This window comes from Hyperolius riggenbachi, chromosome 10, assembly GCF_040937935.1.
Source record: "Hyperolius riggenbachi isolate aHypRig1 chromosome 10, aHypRig1.pri, whole genome shotgun sequence".
Taxonomy (NCBI): domain Eukaryota; kingdom Metazoa; phylum Chordata; class Amphibia; order Anura; family Hyperoliidae; genus Hyperolius; species Hyperolius riggenbachi.
In genome coordinates this window covers 232,335,774-232,355,838 of record NC_090655.1, presented here as the reverse complement: position 1 = coordinate 232,355,838, position 20,065 = coordinate 232,335,774, and the positions used below count along the sequence as shown (strand labels likewise).

Below are 20,065 nucleotides of genomic sequence, written 5' to 3'. Positions count from 1 at the left end.
TTAAAGGGACACTTAAGTAAAAAAAAAATTAGTTTTACTCACCTGGGGCTTCCAATAGCCCCCTGCAGCTGTCCGATGCCCTCGCCGTCTCCCTCCGATCCTCCTGGCCCCGCCGGCAGCCACTTCCTGTTTCGGTGACAGGAGCTGACAGGCTTGGGACGCGAGTGATTATTCACGTTCCTGGCCACAATAGCGCCATCTATGCTGCTATAGCATATATCATATACCATATAGCAGCATAGAGGGTGCTAATGTGTCTGGGAACGCGAAGAATCACTCGCGTCCCCAGCCTGTCAGCTCCTGTCACCGAAACAGGAAGTGGCTGCCGGTGGGGCCAGGAGGATCGAAGGGAGACGGCAAGGGCACCGGACAGCTGCAGGGGGCTATTGGAAGCCCTAGGTGAGTAAAACTCGTTTTTTTTGTTTGACTTAAGTGTCCCTTTAATTCTTGCCCATCACGTTTGTCAGGGAAGAGGCTGACAAAACATCCCTGCAGGCTCAAATACATATAGATTTTTACTGTGAAGATTTAAAGGGAACCTGAAGTGAGGGGAAGCAAGAGGCTGCCATCTTCATTCAATCATAAACAGTGCCAGTTGCCTGACTTCAGTGCTGGTGCTCTGCCTGTAATGCTAGAAGTCACTGGCCCAGAATGAGCATGCAGGTCAGATACTGTGACTCTGCTCTGATTCCACTGGCTGCATGCTTGTTTCAGGCGTGTGACTCAAACACAACTAAAGCCAAAAGCTCACCATGACAGCCAGGCAAAAAAGGCAGATTGATTACCCCTTGGGTCTTATCAGCCATGAAGAAATATCCTCACACACAAATTTTTGGGAGCGAGGGGACAAGTAAAATCTATCCTCCTCCCTCGCAAAGCACCCTTGTTCAAAGTACTCTTCCTCTGCTCTGTTGCTCCAAGACCAAGGAGAGGATGGTAATACTGTGATAGGAACATGTGTTGGGGTCTACAAGCACCATAAAGTAGCAAGATATCCGCCATCACTGGAGGTTACTGCTTATGTTTCCTATAGTCCAGATAACGTGTCCTGTCATTTATGTTCTGGCTCTGATTTATGTTGTGATATTGGAATGACAGTATTTACTATTATGTTACTGTTGCAATGTAACAGACCTTATTTGGGGTCTGAATGTGCTGTTTGTCCTGGATTATATATCCCAGTCCACCACTTGTTGATCCCTCCCACCTTTTGGTTTGTGTACTATAAAAATGACTTATGTCAACGAGCAGCCAGTTATCTTCCAAAACTGAGTGAAGATGAAATTACACGTCTCCAAGCCTGGAACCTGGCTTCTATGTAAGGTGTATAGGCTGCCTAGAACTTACTGTCCTGCTGCAAGACTAATCACTTGCACCGAGCAGGAGCATGTTACTCAATTCCCACACCTGCACTAATCCACTGGCTACTAGCAAGTCTGACACAACCCAGAACACAGTCTCTGCTAGAGAACCTGTATTGTATGTTTATTTGTGAGAAAACTGAATAATGTTTGCCATTAATCCCTGCAATGTATAAAGCTGGAGGGAAGGCATTGTCACTTTCCCAGCTATGGTGGAGTTGCCCTAAGCTTATATGTGGGAACAGCTGTCCTGACTTGTGGCCCCAGCATGACAGACACCACAATTCCTGTCTGTGAGCTTTTCCTCTGGGTGACTACTGACCTCTGCTCTATGAAACATTCCATTCTCATGGAAGCTTTTCCTACTCTCTGCTCTATGAAACATTCCATTCTCATGGAAACATTTCCCACTCTCTGAACATGAAATCTAACACTGATCTGAGTCTGTTGTTTAAGAGAGTTCTCAGCTTGGCTGAAACCTTTTGCAGTGTCTGAAAAAGGATGCTCCATAGTGTGAATTCTCTCATGAAACATTCCACTTCCACATACTGTAGAACTTCTCATATGATAGTTAAAGGACCACTACTACAAAACATTACATTCTGAAACACTCCCTCAGTAGTTATCAGTCCTACAGAATATTCACAGTGTCATTTGTTTCAATCTGTAGAATGGCCCTTTAAAGATCCATATGACACTGAATACCGTATACGTCAGTCCCTGCATTCACGCGGACTTCTGTATCTATAAACTCATCATATGGGGAGCCTGGTCACTCGTCGTAAATAAACTAAATAACTGCTGGTATAATACTGTTTTTTCCCCTCAGCCCCAGTCTTTCCAACTGCCATAAATTATCGTGCGAACTCACGTGCTGACAAGGTCCCCGCGCACCCTGCCCATCATTACAAGCAGGCAGAGCAGCGGTGATTGAATAGGCTGAAAAAGGGAGAGCAGCTCAGGTATCTTATTGCACAGCCATGTCCTCGCTGTGCTGAGAGCTGTCTCACTGAATGCTTGGAGGGTAAAGGGTGGGGGCTGCGGAGGCCTTGTCAGCGCGTGAGTTTGCACAAGATTTTGTGGTAGTAGTCTTGCTTTCTAAGCAAAACATTTCCCACACTCTGAACATAAAAAAAAGGCTGCTGACTAGTGATGATCAATGAGATGGAAATATTTCTGAATTCATGCAAGATTAAGTACATTTTTATGAAAATACATGCAACTTGAAAACCCACCCAGGTTTAAATTGATTGATCTATTTTTAAGCTGCATATATTTGCATTAACATTGACATGAATTTGCCTGAACTCGGAAATATTTAATTGATCATCCCTACTGCTCACCTGTGACTTCTTTTCCGATGACGAATGAGATTTGTCTTTAGAGTAAACAGTTTGTCACATTCTGAACATGAAAACTCCTGCTTTGCTGTGTGACTTTTCTTATGAGACTTAAGGTACGCTTTCTGAGGGAAACATTTCCCACACTCTGAGCATGAAAAGGGACGCTCATCTGTGTGAATTTTTTGATGCCTAAGAAGATATTTTTTCAAAGGAAATTTTTTGCCACATTCTGAACATGAAAAATCATATTTTCCTCTATGAATTTTCAGATGATCATTAAGGGTTGCTTCTTGAGTGAAACATTTCCCACACTCTGAGCATAAAAAGGGACGCTCACCTGTGTGAATTCTCCGATGACGGTAAAGGAGTTCTCTCAGAGTGAAACATTTCCCACACTCTGAGCATGAATAGGGACGCTCACCTGTGTGAGTTCTCTGATGACAAATAAGACTTGCCTTCCGAATAAACTGTTTGTCACATTCTGGACATGAAAAATCACGCTTTCCTGTATGAATTTTCTGATGCTCAGTAAGGCCTGCTATCTGAATGAAACATTTCCCACACTCTGAGCATGAAAAGGGGCGCTCACCTGTGTGAATTCTCTGATGAGAATTAAGGTTTGCTTTATGAGTGAAACTTTTCCCACACTCTGAGCATGAAAAGGGGCGCTCACCTGTGTGAGTTTTCTGATGATTAATAAGATTGGTCTTCATAGTAAACTTTTTGTCACATTCTAAACATGCATAGTCATACTTTCCTTCATGACGTCTCTGATGAGAATCAAACAGTTGTTTCCGAAGAAATGATTTCCCACACTCGGAACAAGAATAGGGATAGTTACCTGTGTGAGATTTCTGATGACAATTAAGGCTTGATTTATGAGTGAAGCATTTCCCACATTCTGCACATAAAAAGTCACGGTTTACTGTATGACTTCTCTGATGAGAATAAAGGTGTTGTTTCCGAGTAAATGATTTCCCACACTCTGAACAGGAAAAGGGACGCTCTCCTGTGTGAATTCTCTGATGCCTTATAAGCATTTTCTTCACAGAAAACTGTTTGCCACATTCTGAACATAAAAAATTGCACATTCCTATATGACTTCTCTGATGAGAATTAAGACTTGATTTTTTAGCAAAACATTTGTCACATTTTGGACATGAAAAAGTGCGCTCATATGCGTGAATTTTCTGATCCTTAGATGGATGCCCCCTTGTGTGAATTCTCTGATGAGCATTAAGAATTTTTTCATAAGCAAAGCATTTCCCACATTCTGCACATGAAAAATCATGCTTTCCTGTATGACTTCTCTGATGACGATTAAGATGTTCTTTTCGACCAAATGATTTCCCACACTCTGAACAGAAAAAGGGTCGCTCACCTGTGTGAATTCTTTGATGCCTAATAAGATCTTTCTTCAAAGTAAACTGTTTGTCGCATTCTGAACATGAAAAATCACGCTCTCCTGTGTGAGTTATTTGATGATAATGAAGGTTTATTTTCTGAGTGAAACATTTCCCACTCCCTGAGCATGCAAAGGGACACTCATCTGTGCAACTTTTTGGGTTCAAAACAACTGATTTGGTTATCCAGTTTTCACAGTCAGATGAAGGAAATATCTTCTCACCCATCTCTCTAGGAATACAAGGTTTACCAGATGATTCCCCAACATTGGACAGATCTCTTGCTCTATCGGTAGTGTGAGATCTTGGCTGGATGTTTGGGGTAACAGAATATGATCGTTCAAAAGATTCCTCAGGATTAGATGGATCCGGTGATCTCTCCTCATGGTACCATCTGTAATGTGTATTTACAGTAATGAGGTTTCCTCCTGGAGAATGTTGGCTGATGCCATTATCTTCTGCATTATAATCTAGAGGGGAAATTGTCATAAATATATCTTTATTATCATGCTGTCATCGTATTTAAAGGAAATCAGAGATGAGATTTAATAAAAGTTGTATACTTCCTCCAGCCCCATGCGCACAGATCGCCCCCACGCTGCCGTCCTCAGTCTTCTCCAGCTTCGGGTCCAGTAAGTTCTGCCAGTCGCGGCCAGTTTGCACAAGAGAAGTGCACTCTCTCCGTATCTCTCCGGCGGCCGTGAGCATGGGGCTGGAGGAAGCCCCAGGTATGTATAAAAAAACTTTTATTAAATCGCGTCTCTCATACACTTTAAGTCATCTCAAGTATCGCTAAGTATTATAATTATATACAGTTTACATTCTTTATAACTTCTAGTGTGTATTCAGTAGCGGGAGTCACAGGTAGGAAAAGTATACATCTAGTGTGGTGCATAACTCATGTAACAGTGTGCATTCCTGTAACACTCATGTATACACTTGTTTTGTGCTCATGTAAGCAGAGACAGGGCACATCTTGTAGCTCGTGTAATCAGTGCTGACTCCCATCCAGGGACAAGTACAAGAAACATGTATGTTCTCAATGTGGATGTCCTTGAGACACACATGAATGTCATACATGCATGCTGATTATCTGTGTATAAATATGGGCTGAGAAAGCTCAGTGGGCACACATACACAGAGACATCCTATATCGTATGGTTTAGGCTCAGGCTAAAGAGAGGTTGTTAATGGATGGACTCTTATGTAACTCAGATGACCAATTTTATTTGAATGCTGATTATAACCCTGCTCTGTGTAATTTTGTATATAAACTACAATAATACATTTTACATATAGATATTCTAGGCTAAGACTCTAGTTATTCCATAGGGGAGATCTGTGATACTACAAATGTACATCTTGTTGGATTGCCAGTGGCTGAGAGCCCATCTGACCGACTCTACGAGGACTGAGACTTAATTGTGTTTAGTATTCTCCACAATTGCTTCATCTTTTTTTTATACAGGACCTAACAAAGTGGGACATCCCTCTGAGGTGTTCTTCGCATCATGTTCATCCGTTGGGGTAAAAATATACCCAAGAGTTCAAATCCAAAGCCAGACAATTGAGGTAACTTATTACACATGATTACTGTACATTAAATAGGAAACAAACATATTTACATTATAAGTGCCTGAGTGATGGTCATGTGATCCAGGCCAGTCACCAACTCACACTGCACACTGAGCAGTCCACTCTCTCCTGGTAGCATCTCCATTGTTCCCCTACAGGACAATATCCCCAAGAAGCCTAAATCTCATCCTCTGCTAACTACTAATCTGTCCCCCCCACCCCCCATATAAATGTGCAGCGTCATTCCCCCGCCCCCATATGACAAGTAGGGTTGCCGCGGTATACCGGTATGACGGTATACCACAGTTTTAAAATGCACGGTAATCATACCATGCACTTTTAGGAAATACTGTTTTTTGGCTGTATTTTTGCATCCCCCGCCACCGCTCCGCCATTGTCCTGCTCTCTGTCTCCCTCCATTACGAAAGCAAGCTCCCAAAGCTAGTTCCTGATTGCGGGAGGCTTGCCGACATACTGTGTGTGCAGGCGCTGGGTGGTGATGCGCGTTCTGTGATGACGCGGCCATGGCTGGAGCGCATGCGCAGATCTTTTACCAGCAATGTATCTGCTTGTTTTTTTTTTGTTTTTTTTTTATTGTGGCCTGTACCACAAGAGCAGAGGGGGAGACACAAGGTCAATGTTACCAAAATAAATATACTAAATGAGATAAGGCTACAGCCTATTCTCCCTCCTGCTTGATGCACGCAGCCCTCGCCTTCCCCGACTGCAGAGCTGACATAACACTGATACAGTTCAGTGTTCAAATGAATGTCCAGCGCTCTTCTCCCCATGAAAATAAGCACTGCCACCTGGGGGGGGGGGGGGGGGGGATGGGGGAAGAGACAGAGAGAGAGAGAGGGGGAAGGGGAGAGAGAGAGACTGACTGCATCTGGAGGAGCTGAAGTTATGACAGCAGATAAGCAATACTGCTGTATGAGAGGTGCTGTGTTTGTATAAAGGCAGCCGGTGTATATGTGTATGGCATGTGTGTGTGATGTGTCTACCTGATGTAGGTGTGTCTACCTGATGTAGGTGTGTCTACCTGATGTAGGTGTGTCTACCTGATGTATGTGTGTCTACCTGATGTATGTGTGTGAGTGATGTCTGCCTGATGTATGTAGGTCTGTGTTATGTGTCATGAGTCCTCATGCCCCCCCCCCCCCCCCTGTTTTCCTCAATCCCCCTCCTTTTTAAAGAAATCCTCTGCTGCGGCTCAGCCCAGGACTGCACCCAATACATGTACACTCCCCCCATTTTCATTATATTTTTTGGCTCTGATATATTTTAAAGGAAACCAGAGACGCAGCATAGTGAAAGTTTTATACATACCTGGGGCTTCCTCCAGCTCCATCCGCACGGATCGCTCCCACGCCGCCATCATCAGTCTTCTCCCTCTATCCGGGTCCTGTATCCTCGGCCAGTCGCGACCAGTTTTATGCATGCACAGTGCGCTCCTCCATCTCTTTCTGGCGGAAAATAGTACTGCGACTGTTTAGTACCTTTCTCCGCTGGAGGGAGCGAACTGCGCATGCTCATGGCCGAAGTTACGGGACCCGGTACTAAAGTGGGAGCAATCCGTGCGCATGATGGGGCTGGAGGAAGCCCCAGGTATGTATAAAACTTTCACTATGCTGCATCTCTTGTACACTTTAAAGAGACACTGAAGCGAAAAAAAAAAAATATGATATAGTGAATTGGTTGTGTACTATGAATAATTACTAGAAGATTAGCAGCAAAGAAAATATTCTCATACTTTTATTTTCAGGTATATAGTGTTTTTTCTAACATTGCATCATTCTATAATATGTGCAGATTACACAACACTCAGCATTCAAAATGAGTCTTTCAGAGCAGTCTCTGAAGTAATGACCTCTCCTCTAGCAGAGAAAAAGTAAACAGTTATCTTACAGTTGAGATAATAAAAGTCAGATAACAGCCCTCTCCACGACTAACTTAATCGGAGAGCTTAATGGCTTGTTTGCATAGAGATAACAACTGGAGTTTCTCAACTCTTCCTGTACTGGAAACAATTAGACTGATGTATCTGATCTTAATGTTTTATTTCTTAGCTGTACTACACATACAAATCATAATATCATAAATTTTTTTCGCTTCAGTGTCTCTTTAAGGTGCATAGTAAAATGCAGTGAACTTTTTTTACTTTCAAAATGAGAGGTTTGTAATGTGTGCTACTCTGGGGGTCAGGGGGAGCACCATTACTTAACTAAAGGGTGCTGATCCTATGGCCCCAACCCATTTGGAATCCTCCTATCTTTTCCTGTCTGCAGGAATTGTACTGCGTGGTGGCCAACAGGGCTGTGGAGTCAGAGTTTAGGAGTCGGAGTTATTTTGGGTACCTGGAGTCGGAAATGGAGTCAGAGTGGGTGGTTTCATAAACTGAAGAGTCGGAGTTGGGTGATTTTTGTACTGAATCCACAGCCCTGGTGGCCACACGCTGCAATGGATTCTGGGAGATGTAGTCTGGTTAGATGTTTACCAAGCCTACATCGAGAGAGAGAGAGAGAGAGAGAGAGAGAGAGAGAGAGAGAGAGAGAGAGAGAGAGAGAGAGAGAGAGAGAGAGAGAGAGAGAGAGAGAGAGTGCGTGTGCAGATCACAACTTCTGGTTAGACACAAATGAGGGGGAATTAAACAGGCTAAACTCTATAAATACATACAGGGTGGATTTATCTATGTATTTCTTCAGCTTTGACGTGTTCTCATTTTTATAAGGGTAATTGTAATGAGAATAATTGTGTAATAATTGTGTAATACTGTATATTGCAATACTGTCATACCACAGGTTTTTTTTTGACGGTTATCATACCGTGAATTTTCATACTGTTGCATCCCTAATGACAAGTGCAGTGCCATTCCCCCCATATAACACATGCAAGTGTCATTCTTCCCATTTAACAAGTGCAGTGTCATTCCCCCCCCATATAATACAGATAAATACAGATGCGCCTTTCATATGCTGTTCTGTTCCCCCCCCCCCCCCCCCCCCCCCCCCGATTTGTTGGAAACATGATGTTAAACCAAGGAATGGAGTATCTCCCCCTCATTTGTTAGTACTATGATGTTATACTGAGGAATGGAGATGGGCCTTTCATATGGTGTACAGTATCTCCTCCTCATTTGTTGGTGCTATGATGTTACACTGAGGAATGGAGATGGACTTTTCATATGGTGTACACAGTATCTCCTCTTCATTTGTTGGTAGTATGATGTTATACTGAGAAATGGAGATAAGCCTTTCATATGGTGTACAGTATCTCCTCCTCATTTGTTGGTGCTATGATGTTATACTGAGGAATGGAGATGGACCTTTCATATGGTGTACAGTATCTCCTCCTCATTTGTTAGTGCTATGATGTTACACTAAGGAATGGAGATGGGCCTTTCATATGGTGTACAGTATCTCCTCCTCATTTGTTGATACTATGATGTTATACTGAGGAATGGAGATGGACCTTTCATATGGTGTACAGTATCTCCTCCTCATTTGTTGGTACTATGATGTTACACTAAGGAATGGAGATGGGCCTTTCATATGGTGTACAGTATCTCCTCCTCATTTGTTGATACTATGATGTTATACTGAGGAATGGAGATGGACCTTTCATATGGTGTACAGTATCTCCTCCTCATTTGTTGATACTATGATGTTACACTAAGGAATGGAGATGGGCCTTTCATATGGTGTACAGTATCTCCTCCTCATTTGTTGGTACTATGATGTTATACTGAGGAATGGAGATGGACCTTTCATATGGTGTACAGTGTCTCCTCCTCATTTGTTGGTAGTATGATGTTATACTGAGGAATGGAGATGGACCTTTCATATGGTGTACAGTGTCTCCTCCTCATTTGTTGGTAGTATGATGTTATACTGAGGAATGGAGATGGACCTTTCATATGGTGTACAGTATCTCCTCCTCATTTGTTGGTAGTATGATGTTATACTGAGGAATGGAGATGGACCTTTCATATGGTGTACAGTATCTCCTCCTCATTTGTTGGTAGTATGATGTTATACTGAGGAATGGAGATGGACCTTTCATATGGTGTACAGTATCCCCCCCTCATTTGTTGGTAGTATGATGTTATACTGAGGAATGGAGATGGACCTTTCATATGGTGTACAGTATCTCCTCCTCATGTGTTGGTACTATGATGTTATACTGAGGAATGGAGATGTACCTTTCATATGGTGTACAGTATCTCCTCCTCATGTGTTGGTGCTATGATGTTATACTGAGGAATGGAGATGGGCCTGTCATATGGTGTACAGTATCTCCTCCTCATTTGTTGGTACTATGATGTTATACTGAGGAATGGAGATGGGCCTTTCATATGGTGTACAGTATCCCCCCCTCATTTGTTGGTAGTATGATGTTATACTGAGGAATGGAGATGGGCCTTTCATATGGTGTACAGTATCCCCCCCTCATTTGTTGGTAGTATGATGTTATACTGAGGAATGGAGATGGACCTTTCATATGGTGTACAGTATCTCCTCCTCATTTGTTGGTAGTATGATGTTATACTGAGGAATGGAGATGGGCCTTTCATATGGTGTACAGTGTCTCCTCCTCATTTGTTGTCACTATGATGTTATACTGAGGAATGGAGATGGGCCTTTCATATGGGGTACAGTATCTCCTCCTCATTTGTTGGTAGTATGATGTTATACTGAGGAATAGAGATGGACCTTTCATATGGTGTACAGTATCTCCTCCACATTTGTTGGTACTATGATGTTATACTGAGGAATGGAGATGGGCCTTTCATATGGTGTACACCGTCTCCTCCTCATTTGTTGGTACTATGACGTTATACTGAGGAATGGAGATGAACCTTTGATTAAGAAAAATAAAAAGCAAACGGAATCTACAAAGACCATGAAAACCAACTTGGCATGGTAAGCACGTTTTTAAAAACAAATTCTTAACTTTGTTGCTGTAGATTCCATCTTAATGATGGGAAAATTTCCTTATCGTCTGACACCTTTAATGTTCACATCTATTTGTGGAAATAAAAATACAGTGTAAACAAGTGGCCCATGTAGTGCTCATTACTCACCTGTGTGGATGTCTTGCTTACAATCCACCTGTTTTATTGACCCAGTCATGTCCCCCTCCATAGACTTCTGGTTATTCTCCACATACGTCTCTTCATTTCCCTCTTTAATTGTCCTCATCATGTCACTCTCCTCCATAGACTGCAGGTCAGCCTTCACATATGTCTCTTCTTCTTCCTCTTTAAATGTCCTCATGTCACTCTCCTCCATAGACTGCTGATAATTTCTCACATATGTTTCTTCTTCTTCCTCTTTAATATCAACTTTTAAAACAGTATGTTCTTCGCACTAAAACCACAAAATTATAATACGAAAAAAATATTGTATGTAAGCTCAGAGTACTAGCAAATTCATGTTGTTGGGGAAAACACAGGTGAGAGGATGGGTGGCGGCATCTTTACTGCTGGCAAGGCGCATCACTGTAGGATGTTTGTTGTGAAGGAAGCAGGAACAACACCTGGTCTCCCACAGTGCTCTGGGGCAGAACGCTGTGTGACATCATAGCCTAGGCTAAGCATCACAGGGAAGACTGGGTTGTATACCAATATACAGCAAAATATAGATATAGGAAGTGTTTATGATGCTGAAACCAGAATAATTAATATACCAATGGAATATCCTGAATAATGTACTACACTCCACAATATGTCATTACAGTTGCTCCAGTGTGTGGGCTTTATAGCCTGGTGATGTTGGTCACGGCATGCTTACAGTGTTTCTGTGCTCTGTGTAATAGTGTCATTTAGCTGTACCTGTGCCCTCTGCTAGTGGCTGCCACCTTCTGTTTACAATGAGGCTTGCTCTGTTTTATGTGGGGGCGGGGCTTCGATTTGTGTGCAACTCCTTCTCCAACCACAGGCAAGGAACAGCCCCTTCTGACATCATATTCAGTCGCCCACCAGGGTCTGCTTTATTAATGTACCATAGATCATCGAGCTTGATTCACTATAAGAAACACGCTGCTACATCACGAGTTACCTCTACTTCTGCGCGCTAATAAATTAGCATGACTAAATGATCTCTCGGGGGTTGGTGACAGCATAGCGTGCGTTACCGTTCAATTGCCACTCAGCAGTGACGTATCACTACCACTAACACGTAGAGTGCCCCGAGGGATCATTAAGTCGTGCTCATTTATTAGCATGCAGGAGAAGAGGTAACTTGCACTGTTGCAGCAGTGTTCTCCCCAGGCCCTTTTAGCCGGGTGCTGCACCCAGCTAGTTTTGGTGAGCATCCGGCTGTCATCGGCTTACCTCCTCCTACGCTGTAAGCAGAATTGTGCAGAGAAGCACCGTCCCTGCATTCTCTCAAAGTAGCCCCACCCGGCTACTTTTTCATGCCACCTGGCTGGAAAAAAAATTCTGGGGAGAACACTGCAGCATGTTACGAATAGTGAATCAAGCAGATAGATAGATACAGATGTACCATTTTCCTAATCAGACATTCGATTAGACAAAATATCTAAACAATCATAAATTAAAGTGGATTTCAACACTTCCGATTGTTATAACCATCAATATGAAGGGTTACAATCGATCAAAAGATTGATCTACAATGCTGGTCTTAAAGTGGTCTGAAAGTCAGCATTTCTACTTTGCTCTAAAAGATTCCTCACAGCTTGAAAGGTACTATCCCAGACATTTATTTTAGCAGAACATCGCTGAAATGGTTAAACAAAGCACTTTCTCCTGCTATTCAGCTTCAAATCCGCATCCAAACTCGAGATAACAGTATCTTTGTTTACATTCCAATGTTGATACCTTTGTAACAAGTAAAAAACACTTTCTGAGAAGGTGTCTCTGCTTCAGGCACACACAGAGCTAAGAACAACTCATTAGAATATTTTAATATATAATAAAAAGCAGTTGGAATATAATGCAATGACAGTTTTCAGGGCAAAAAAAACTACGCTTTGGAAACTTATTTATAGACAGACAATATTACTTGTGCATAAAAGCAAATATAAGTTTATGAATAATACAAAGTAGAAAAACACATTTTTATTGAATGTCATGTCAGAGTTTCAGACCACTTTAAGTCAGTTGTAGGGATGAGTGTTCTGAATCCAAACGCTGTTCCAAGTGAATTGAAACAACACAAATTTCAAGCACAGCAGACCGAGGAAGAAGGGGTTACCTCACCCTGACGCCACCTCTGTGTGCTGCCCTCCATGGTGCGCTCCAGCTCTTCAGCCATTTCCTCTGTGAAGGAGGAAGTATTGATGTTCAGAACGCTCATCCCTAGTCAGATATACTACAATGCTTTGAAAATAAATTTGAGTGATAAATGAATAGTGTATGGCCAGCTATAGATAGATCAGAGGTTATCTCATACAGCATGAAGTCTTTTTGGGACGGTAATACTCTCAAGTGCACATACCTGATAATGGTGAGGAATGGTGTAATCTTCCTGTGAATAAAGAGGACCTGTACATCTCTCTGCTGTGTTTATGTTACTGGTTCCATCTGTAGAAAACACATACACACTGACTGAATTCATAGCTGCTATAAAATTGGGGGAAATCTAGGTAGACCCTTCATACCGCTGTCTCCTTTACATTTTTTATAGTTTTTTGCTCAAGCTTTTAGGTGGAATTGTTTGATCTTAAACTGTGTCCCATCAAACAAATGGCTTTACTCTGGTGGTCCACTGGTGTCCCCTCTCCTCCTCTTTCACGCAAGCTGTGGTTTTATTATATAGCCCACTGCTTTGCACATACTATGTTATAGGTCTTCATCATTATTGCTGTTGTCTACAATTTAATTAGTCTTTTTATCCCTTTTTTGGGACTTGTATTCATTCATATATTGTCAGCACTATATGCACTTTATCCAATTACTGACTTAATAGACTGATCATTATATATAATATTATATTTATATAATTCTATCTGCACATGATTGTGTATTTGTTACAATACAATTTTTGAGAGGGGAACCTGTATTATTCAATCATCGTGAACTATTGTACATTTATGGACACCAGATTTATCACTTTCGGGCCTGGTGCACACCAAAAACCGCTAGCAGATCCGCAAAATGCTAGCAGATTTTGAAACGCTTTTTGTTATTTTTCTGTAGCGTTTCAGCTAGCATTTTGCGGTTTTGGGAAGCGTTTTTGGTGTAGTAGATTTCTGATATTGTTACAGTAAAGCTGTTACTGAACAGCTACTGTAACAAAAACGCCTCGCAAACCGCTCTGAAGTGCCGTTTTTCAGAGCGGTTTGCGTTTTTCCTATACTTAACATTGAGGCAGAAACGCATCCGCAATCCAAAAAATGCCTCACCTCGGGAGTATGCGTTTCTGCAAAACGCCTCCCGCTCTGGTGTGAACCACCCCTTTGAGATACATTACCCAAGCGGATCCGCACCCGCAAGCGGCTGCAGAAACGCTGAAAAAGCCGCTCAGTGTGCACCAGCCCTGTGTGATTTTTAATTGTTTTTATTATGTTTGTGGTTGGAATTTAATAAAGATTGTGGTATATTGGTTACAAAATGACTGTATTGTCAATGTGGTGCTTTTTAGGGGGCATCTCTCTCTTCCCCTTTGCTGACTCTTATACTGTGTCCCATCCAGGGAACAATTCCCGTACTCATTGCAGTGAGGGTGTGAGTGAGGCTTGCATGCAAGTGGCGACATTAGATTTGGAGGAGGATAGGTGCCAATAGGTGAGAGATCTATTATTTTGTGCTATATGTTACATTACAATAAGGAGTCATTACTTTTTATAAATAGCGCTGTGGATATTTTTATATTATATCTCCTCTTACCTGCTGATGTCAGGTGCAGCTGATTCTCCATCATGAAATCCTTGTAGAGGTATTTGTGTCCTTCTAGATACTGCCACTCCTGCATGGAGAAGCATACACACTACAGTCACTATACAGACTCAATGATAATGATCCATAGTTCCCAGCACTGCTCACCTCTCCCATAAACAATGCTATCACCTTGTAAGTTACTCTTCTGATCTTCCCACTGTTCTGCTCAGTGAGAGAGCGGCAATAAGAAAGCGGCTTGCTGGTCCATCTAATAGGCCTTATCCAGAGAGAGCCATTTCTGCTGGCCTATCAGTGGTCTGAAGCCAAGAACACACATGCGAGAATTGTCACTCATCAGAGATTGGGAAATGGTCCTTCAGGCAATAATCTGAGAATTATGCTGTACAGACACATCCCTAGCCTTGTGTTCTGTTGCTATGGAGAGGGGCAGAGGGACGCCGATTTGAGGACGACAGCGCAGCTTCAATTGGTTGGCAAGTGTGATACCGAAAGCTTGGACAGGTCAGATCCCTAACCATGCTCAATGCCTAAACAATACTGATCAGCAGCTGTACACACAACAATCGTCAGCTGAAACAGTCATTGCCGGCCATTCCCGCTGTCGGTTATCGCATCTAACTCTTGTCACTGTAAACATGAGTGATATAGTGTTGTAGGGCTGAGGTCCTGCTGGTCAGAGGAAGAGAGAGAAAGGCAGCAGCTGCCCTCTGTACAGCAAAATGCAGGTCATCCCACATAGTGCACAGTTAAAGGGCAACTGAAGTAAGAAGTACAGGCCCTTCTCAAAAAATTAGCATATTGTGATAAAGTTCATTATTTTCTGTAATGTACTGATAAACATTAGACTTTCATATATTTTAGATTCATTACACACAACTGAAGTAGTTCAAGCCTTTTATTGTTTTTATTGTTTTAATATTGATGATTTTGGCATACAGCTCATGAAAACCCAAAATTCCTAACTCAAAAAATTAGCATATCATGAAAAGGTTCTCTAAACGAGCTATTAACCTAATAATTTGAATCAACTAATTAACTCTAAACATCTGCAAAAGATTTCTGAGGCTTTTAAACACTCCCAGCCTGGTTCATTACTCAAAACCGCAATCATGGGTAAGACCGTCGACCTGACTGCTGTCCAGAAGGCCATCATTGACACCATCAAGCAAGAAGGTAAGACACAGAAAGAAATTTCTAAATGAATAGGCTGTTCCCAGAGTGCTGTATCAAGGCACCTCAGTGGGAAGTCTGTGGGAAGGAAAAAGTGTGGCAGAAAACGCTGCACAACGAGAAGAGGTGACCGGACCCTGAGGAAGATTGTGGAGAAGGACCGATTCCAGACCTTGGGGGATCTGCGGAAGCAGTGGACTGAGTCTGAAGTAGAAACAAACAGAGCCACCGTGTACAGGTGTGTGCAGGAAATGGGCTACAGGTGCCGCATTCCCCAGGTCAAGCCAATTTTGAACCAGAAACAGCGGCAGAAGGCAGAAGGGCTACAGAGAAGCAGCACTGGACTGTTGCTCAGTGGTCCAAAGTACTTTTTTCGGATGAAAGCAACTTTTACATGTCATTCGGAAATCAAGGGGCCAGAGTCTGGAGGAAGACTGGGGAGAGGGAAATGCCAAAATGCCTGAAGTCCAGTGTCAAGTACCCACAGTCAGTGATGGTCTGGGGTGCCATGTCAGCTGCTGGTGTTGGTCCACTGTGTTTTATCAAGGGCAGGGTCAATGCAGCTAGCTATCAGGAGATTTTGGAGCACTTCATGCCTCCATCTGCTGAAAAGCTTTATGGAGATGAAGATTTCATTTTTCAGCAGGACCTGGCACCTGCTCACAGTGCCAAAACCACTGGTAAATGGTTTACTGACCATGGTATTACTGTGCTCAATTGGCCTGCCAACTCTCCTGACCTGAACCCCATAGAGAATCTGTGGGATATTGTGAAGAGAAAGTTGAGAGATGCAAGACCCAACACTCTGGATGAGCTTAAGGCCGCTATTGAAGCATCCTGGGGCTCCATAACACCTGAGCAGTGCCACAGGCTGATTGCCTCCATGCCACGCCGCATTGAAGCATGTCATTTCTGCAAAAGGATTCCCGACCAAGTATTGAGTGCATAACTGAACATAATCATTTGAAGGTTGACTTTTTTTGTTTTAAAAACACTTTTCTTTTATTGGTCGGATGAAATATGCTAATTTTTTTGATATAGGAATTTTGGGTTTTCATGAGCTGTATGCCAAAATCATCAATATTAAAACAATAAAAGGCTTGAACTACTTCAATTGTGTGTAATGAATCTAAAATATATGGAAGTCTAATGTTTATCAGTACATTACAGATAATTAACTTTATCACAATATGCTAATTTTTTGAGAAGGACCTGTATATGAAGGCTGCCATATTTATTTCCTTTTAAATAATACACATTGCCTGGCAAACCTGCTAATCTATTTGGCTGCTGAAGCGTCTGAATCACACCAGAAACAAGCATGCAGCTAATATTGTCAGATCTGACAATAATGTCAAACACCTGATCTGCTGCATGCTTGTTCAGGGTCTAAGAGCAGGGCAGCCAGGTAATGTGTATTGTTAAAAAGGAAATAAATATGTCAGCCTCCATATCCCTCTTGCTTCAGTTGCCCTTTAGCTCCTTCGCTGGGCTTCTTCTGAGCACATATTACACTTCAGCTGTGGCTACAAAAGTTCACATCATACTAGGTCCTCAGTGGTTGGCCACATGAGTGTACAATCCTGAGGAATCTGTTTGGGATCTATTGAAGTACATGTCCTAGCATGTCATACTTGCCTTTCTCTGAGGTTTACATAGTATATACAGGGTGGTGCGTGAAGGCCAACCCAGCTGCCTGTTACAACAGGAAGTCTACAGGCAGATGCTGGCTAGTCCAATTGTGCCTCTAACTATCCCCTAACTACCCCTGCTGTGTGTGTTCTTCCAGCCTTTATTAAAGCTGGTGATGCCTGCATTTGTTGTCGAATGAGCATTACCCATGTGGCAGCACATGCAGGCAATACAGGCCAGACCTGTGAAGTCGGTACAAAAATCCTCTATCTCCAACTCAAGACTCCTCAGTTTAGGATTCCACCAACTCTGACTCTGATTCCTCTAATGTGCATATTACAATCTTGATGATTGAAAGTATATTATTATTATTATTATTATTTAGTATTTATATAGCGCCGACATATTACGCAGCGCTGTACAGTGTATATATATATATATAGTCTTGTCGCTAACTGTCCCTCAAAGGAGCTCAAAATCTAATTCCTACCATTGCCATATGTCTATATTATGTAGTGTAAGTACTGTAGTCCAGGGCCAATTTTTTTAGGGGGGAGCCAATTAACTTATCCGTATGTTTTTGGAATGTGGGAGGAAACCGGAGTGCCCGGAGGAAACCCACGCAGACACGGAGAGAACATACAAACTCTTTGCAGATAGTGCCCTGGCTGGGATTCGAACCAGGGACCCAGCGCTGCAAGGCAAGAGAGCTAACCACTACGCCACCGTGCTATAACATAAAAGACCTCTCACCACTGCCAATGCTTAGGAATTTTAAAAGGCAAATGAAGAGAGCAGCATATGGAGGCTGCCATATTTTTTTTTCCTTTTAAGCAATACCAGTTATTTGGCTATCCCACTGATTATCTGCCTCTAATACTTTTAGCCATAGACCCTGAACAAGCATGCATCATAGCAGGTGTTTCTGACATTATTGACAAATCTGACAAGATTAGCTGCATGCTTGTTTCTAGTGTTATACAGACACTACTGCAGCCAAATAGATTGGCAGGTCTGCCAGGCAACTGGTATCGCTTAAAAGGAAATAAATATGGCAGCCTCTATATCGCGCTCAATTCATCTGTCCTTTAATTAATAGTCACCAAACCCAATTTTAAAAACGCAACAAATTAGTTGATTTCATGAGCAAAGGGAGTGAATAAATTTGCATACAAATTTGCACAAACCTGCATCAACGGATAATTATTTGCATTTCATTGACCATCCCTACTAGTGACACAACTACACATCAGGCTTTATTCTTACAGTAGAAATTTATTATAAATAAGATTCCTGCATACACATATCAATGAGATATGTACCGTATATCTGACTTTAAGAATACGGTGACTGCTTTATTATTATTAATACAAGCAACTACTGGTTTATTTCATTTTTGTGGACAAACCACTGCTATTACTGTATATATATTATATATGATGACTATCATCTGAGAAAGAGAACATTTTATCATATTTTGTATTTTAATTACAGTTTAAATTCATTAAGAGTCAGTGCATTTTTTCCCAACTCCAGGTACCCAAAAATTGCTGAGAAGTCGGGTAAAGCAGGGAAAGAGTATTGCTAGGTACACAGTATTTTCTGGCAGATTTACTATCAGATCGATTATTTCCAACATGTCCGATCTGATATCCAACGGTTTTCCACTCACTTCTAGCGGAAATCGGTCGGAAAATGATCGGAAATCAGATTGGACATGTTGGAAATAAATCTGCCAGAAAATCTCATAGTGTGTACCTAGCATAAGAAACACACAGTAAATGGTCACAGTCTGCCTGTATACTTACACTTGTGAGTATCAGCAGGGTCAGTTTAACATGCGCTACCCTGTAGAACTACAAGTCCCATCACTCCCTGCTGGTGGCTGTGAAGGATGTGTGGAGGTAATACCCCAGCGCACCCATTGCTCTCTCTCTCTCTCTCTCTGTTGAATGTTTAGCACTACAAGATCTACACGCTCTGCTAGAAACTTTTTTTGAATGTTTTGAAGTATAACCCGAGACTCCATGCATGCCTTCTAGTCCCTCCCTCACACATCTGTGGAACTACAAATCTCAGCATGTCCAGTTGACATCTTCATTTATTTGTGCACTACTAGTCCCAGCAACTGGGATTAGTCAATATCATTATTACCTGCTTCTGGCGCGAGTCCAAACAAAATACCTCCTCTCTCTACTCACTGAATTCTAACCCGGAACTTCCTGTCAGTACTAGCTCCGCCTCTTCCTACATGCGAGTATTGGAGAATGTGAAAATTGTGGAATAGAGTGGTTATTATGTTGTAGCTCCGTAATATAATAATAATAATAATAATCATCTTTTTAATCTTTACCAGCAAATGGCTGTCTATATGGGCAGAGGAGGAATATGTAAAGAATGAACTGCAAGTTTATGTTGTGCAGTATAAGTAAAGTAGATAAGAGAAAGAAGGCTGCGCTCAAAAGAGAGGAGGAGGTGAAAAGGAGAGATAGGCAATAGGTAGAAAGACAGACTAAAAAGAGACAGCAAAAGAAAGGGGACTAGATAATGGTTAGAGAGAGACGCTAGGAGAGGAAGTATTACACAAATAGGGGGGGGGGGGGGGGGATGATGTGGGCAATGTTGCCACTATTCCCATCCTGTTACATATACCAGCTCTGCTGCCAGTCCAAGCTATGTCTCCTCTCTACTTCCTGTCACCTCCCAGTGTCACATGGA

General features: G+C 42.2%; 2 protein-coding genes across 6 annotated transcripts in view; both read right to left on the bottom strand.

Moving 5' to 3' along the window:
• The window catches only part of LOC137534811 (large ribosomal subunit protein eL33-like), a 243,047-nt gene that overhangs the window by 117,515 nt on the left and 105,467 nt on the right, over window positions 1-20,065 (bottom strand). The gene's annotated exons all lie outside the window — the stretch shown is intronic.
• Window positions 416-20,044, bottom strand: LOC137534777 (zinc finger protein 665-like). 5 transcript variants are annotated; one of them, XM_068256424.1, is made up of 6 exons: window positions 20,000-20,044; window positions 14,714-14,841; window positions 14,534-14,612; window positions 13,143-13,228; window positions 10,766-11,051; window positions 416-4,577 (listed from the first exon to the last, which is right to left on the bottom strand). In XM_068256424.1, exons 3-6 carry the CDS (start codon window positions 14,565-14,567, stop codon window positions 2,701-2,703), a joined length of 2,283 nt encoding a protein of 760 aa, XP_068112525.1. In that variant the 5' UTR covers window positions 14,568-14,612; window positions 14,714-14,841; window positions 20,000-20,044; the 3' UTR covers window positions 416-2,700. The 5 variants fall into 5 exon arrangements, with proteins under 5 accessions (XP_068112525.1, XP_068112527.1, XP_068112528.1 ...); XM_068256426.1 differs by lacking the exon at window positions 20,000-20,044 and adding an exon at window positions 19,502-19,542; XM_068256427.1 differs by lacking the exon at window positions 14,714-14,841 and having other exon boundaries at window positions 20,000-20,043.

Excerpts from the sequence above, each read along its gene's own strand:
- LOC137534777 (XM_068256424.1), bottom strand. The coding sequence starts at position 14,567 with ATGATGGAGAATCAGCTGCACCTGACATCAGCAG. Across the intron at positions 13,229-14,533 it reads GCTGCACCTGACATCAGCAG|ATGGAACCAGTAACATAAAC; the intron begins GTAAGAGGAGAT and ends TGTTTTCTACAG. Across the intron at positions 11,052-13,142 it reads CCATTCCTCACCATTATCAG|TGCGAAGAACATACTGTTTT; the intron begins GTATGTGCACTT and ends TTGTGGTTTTAG.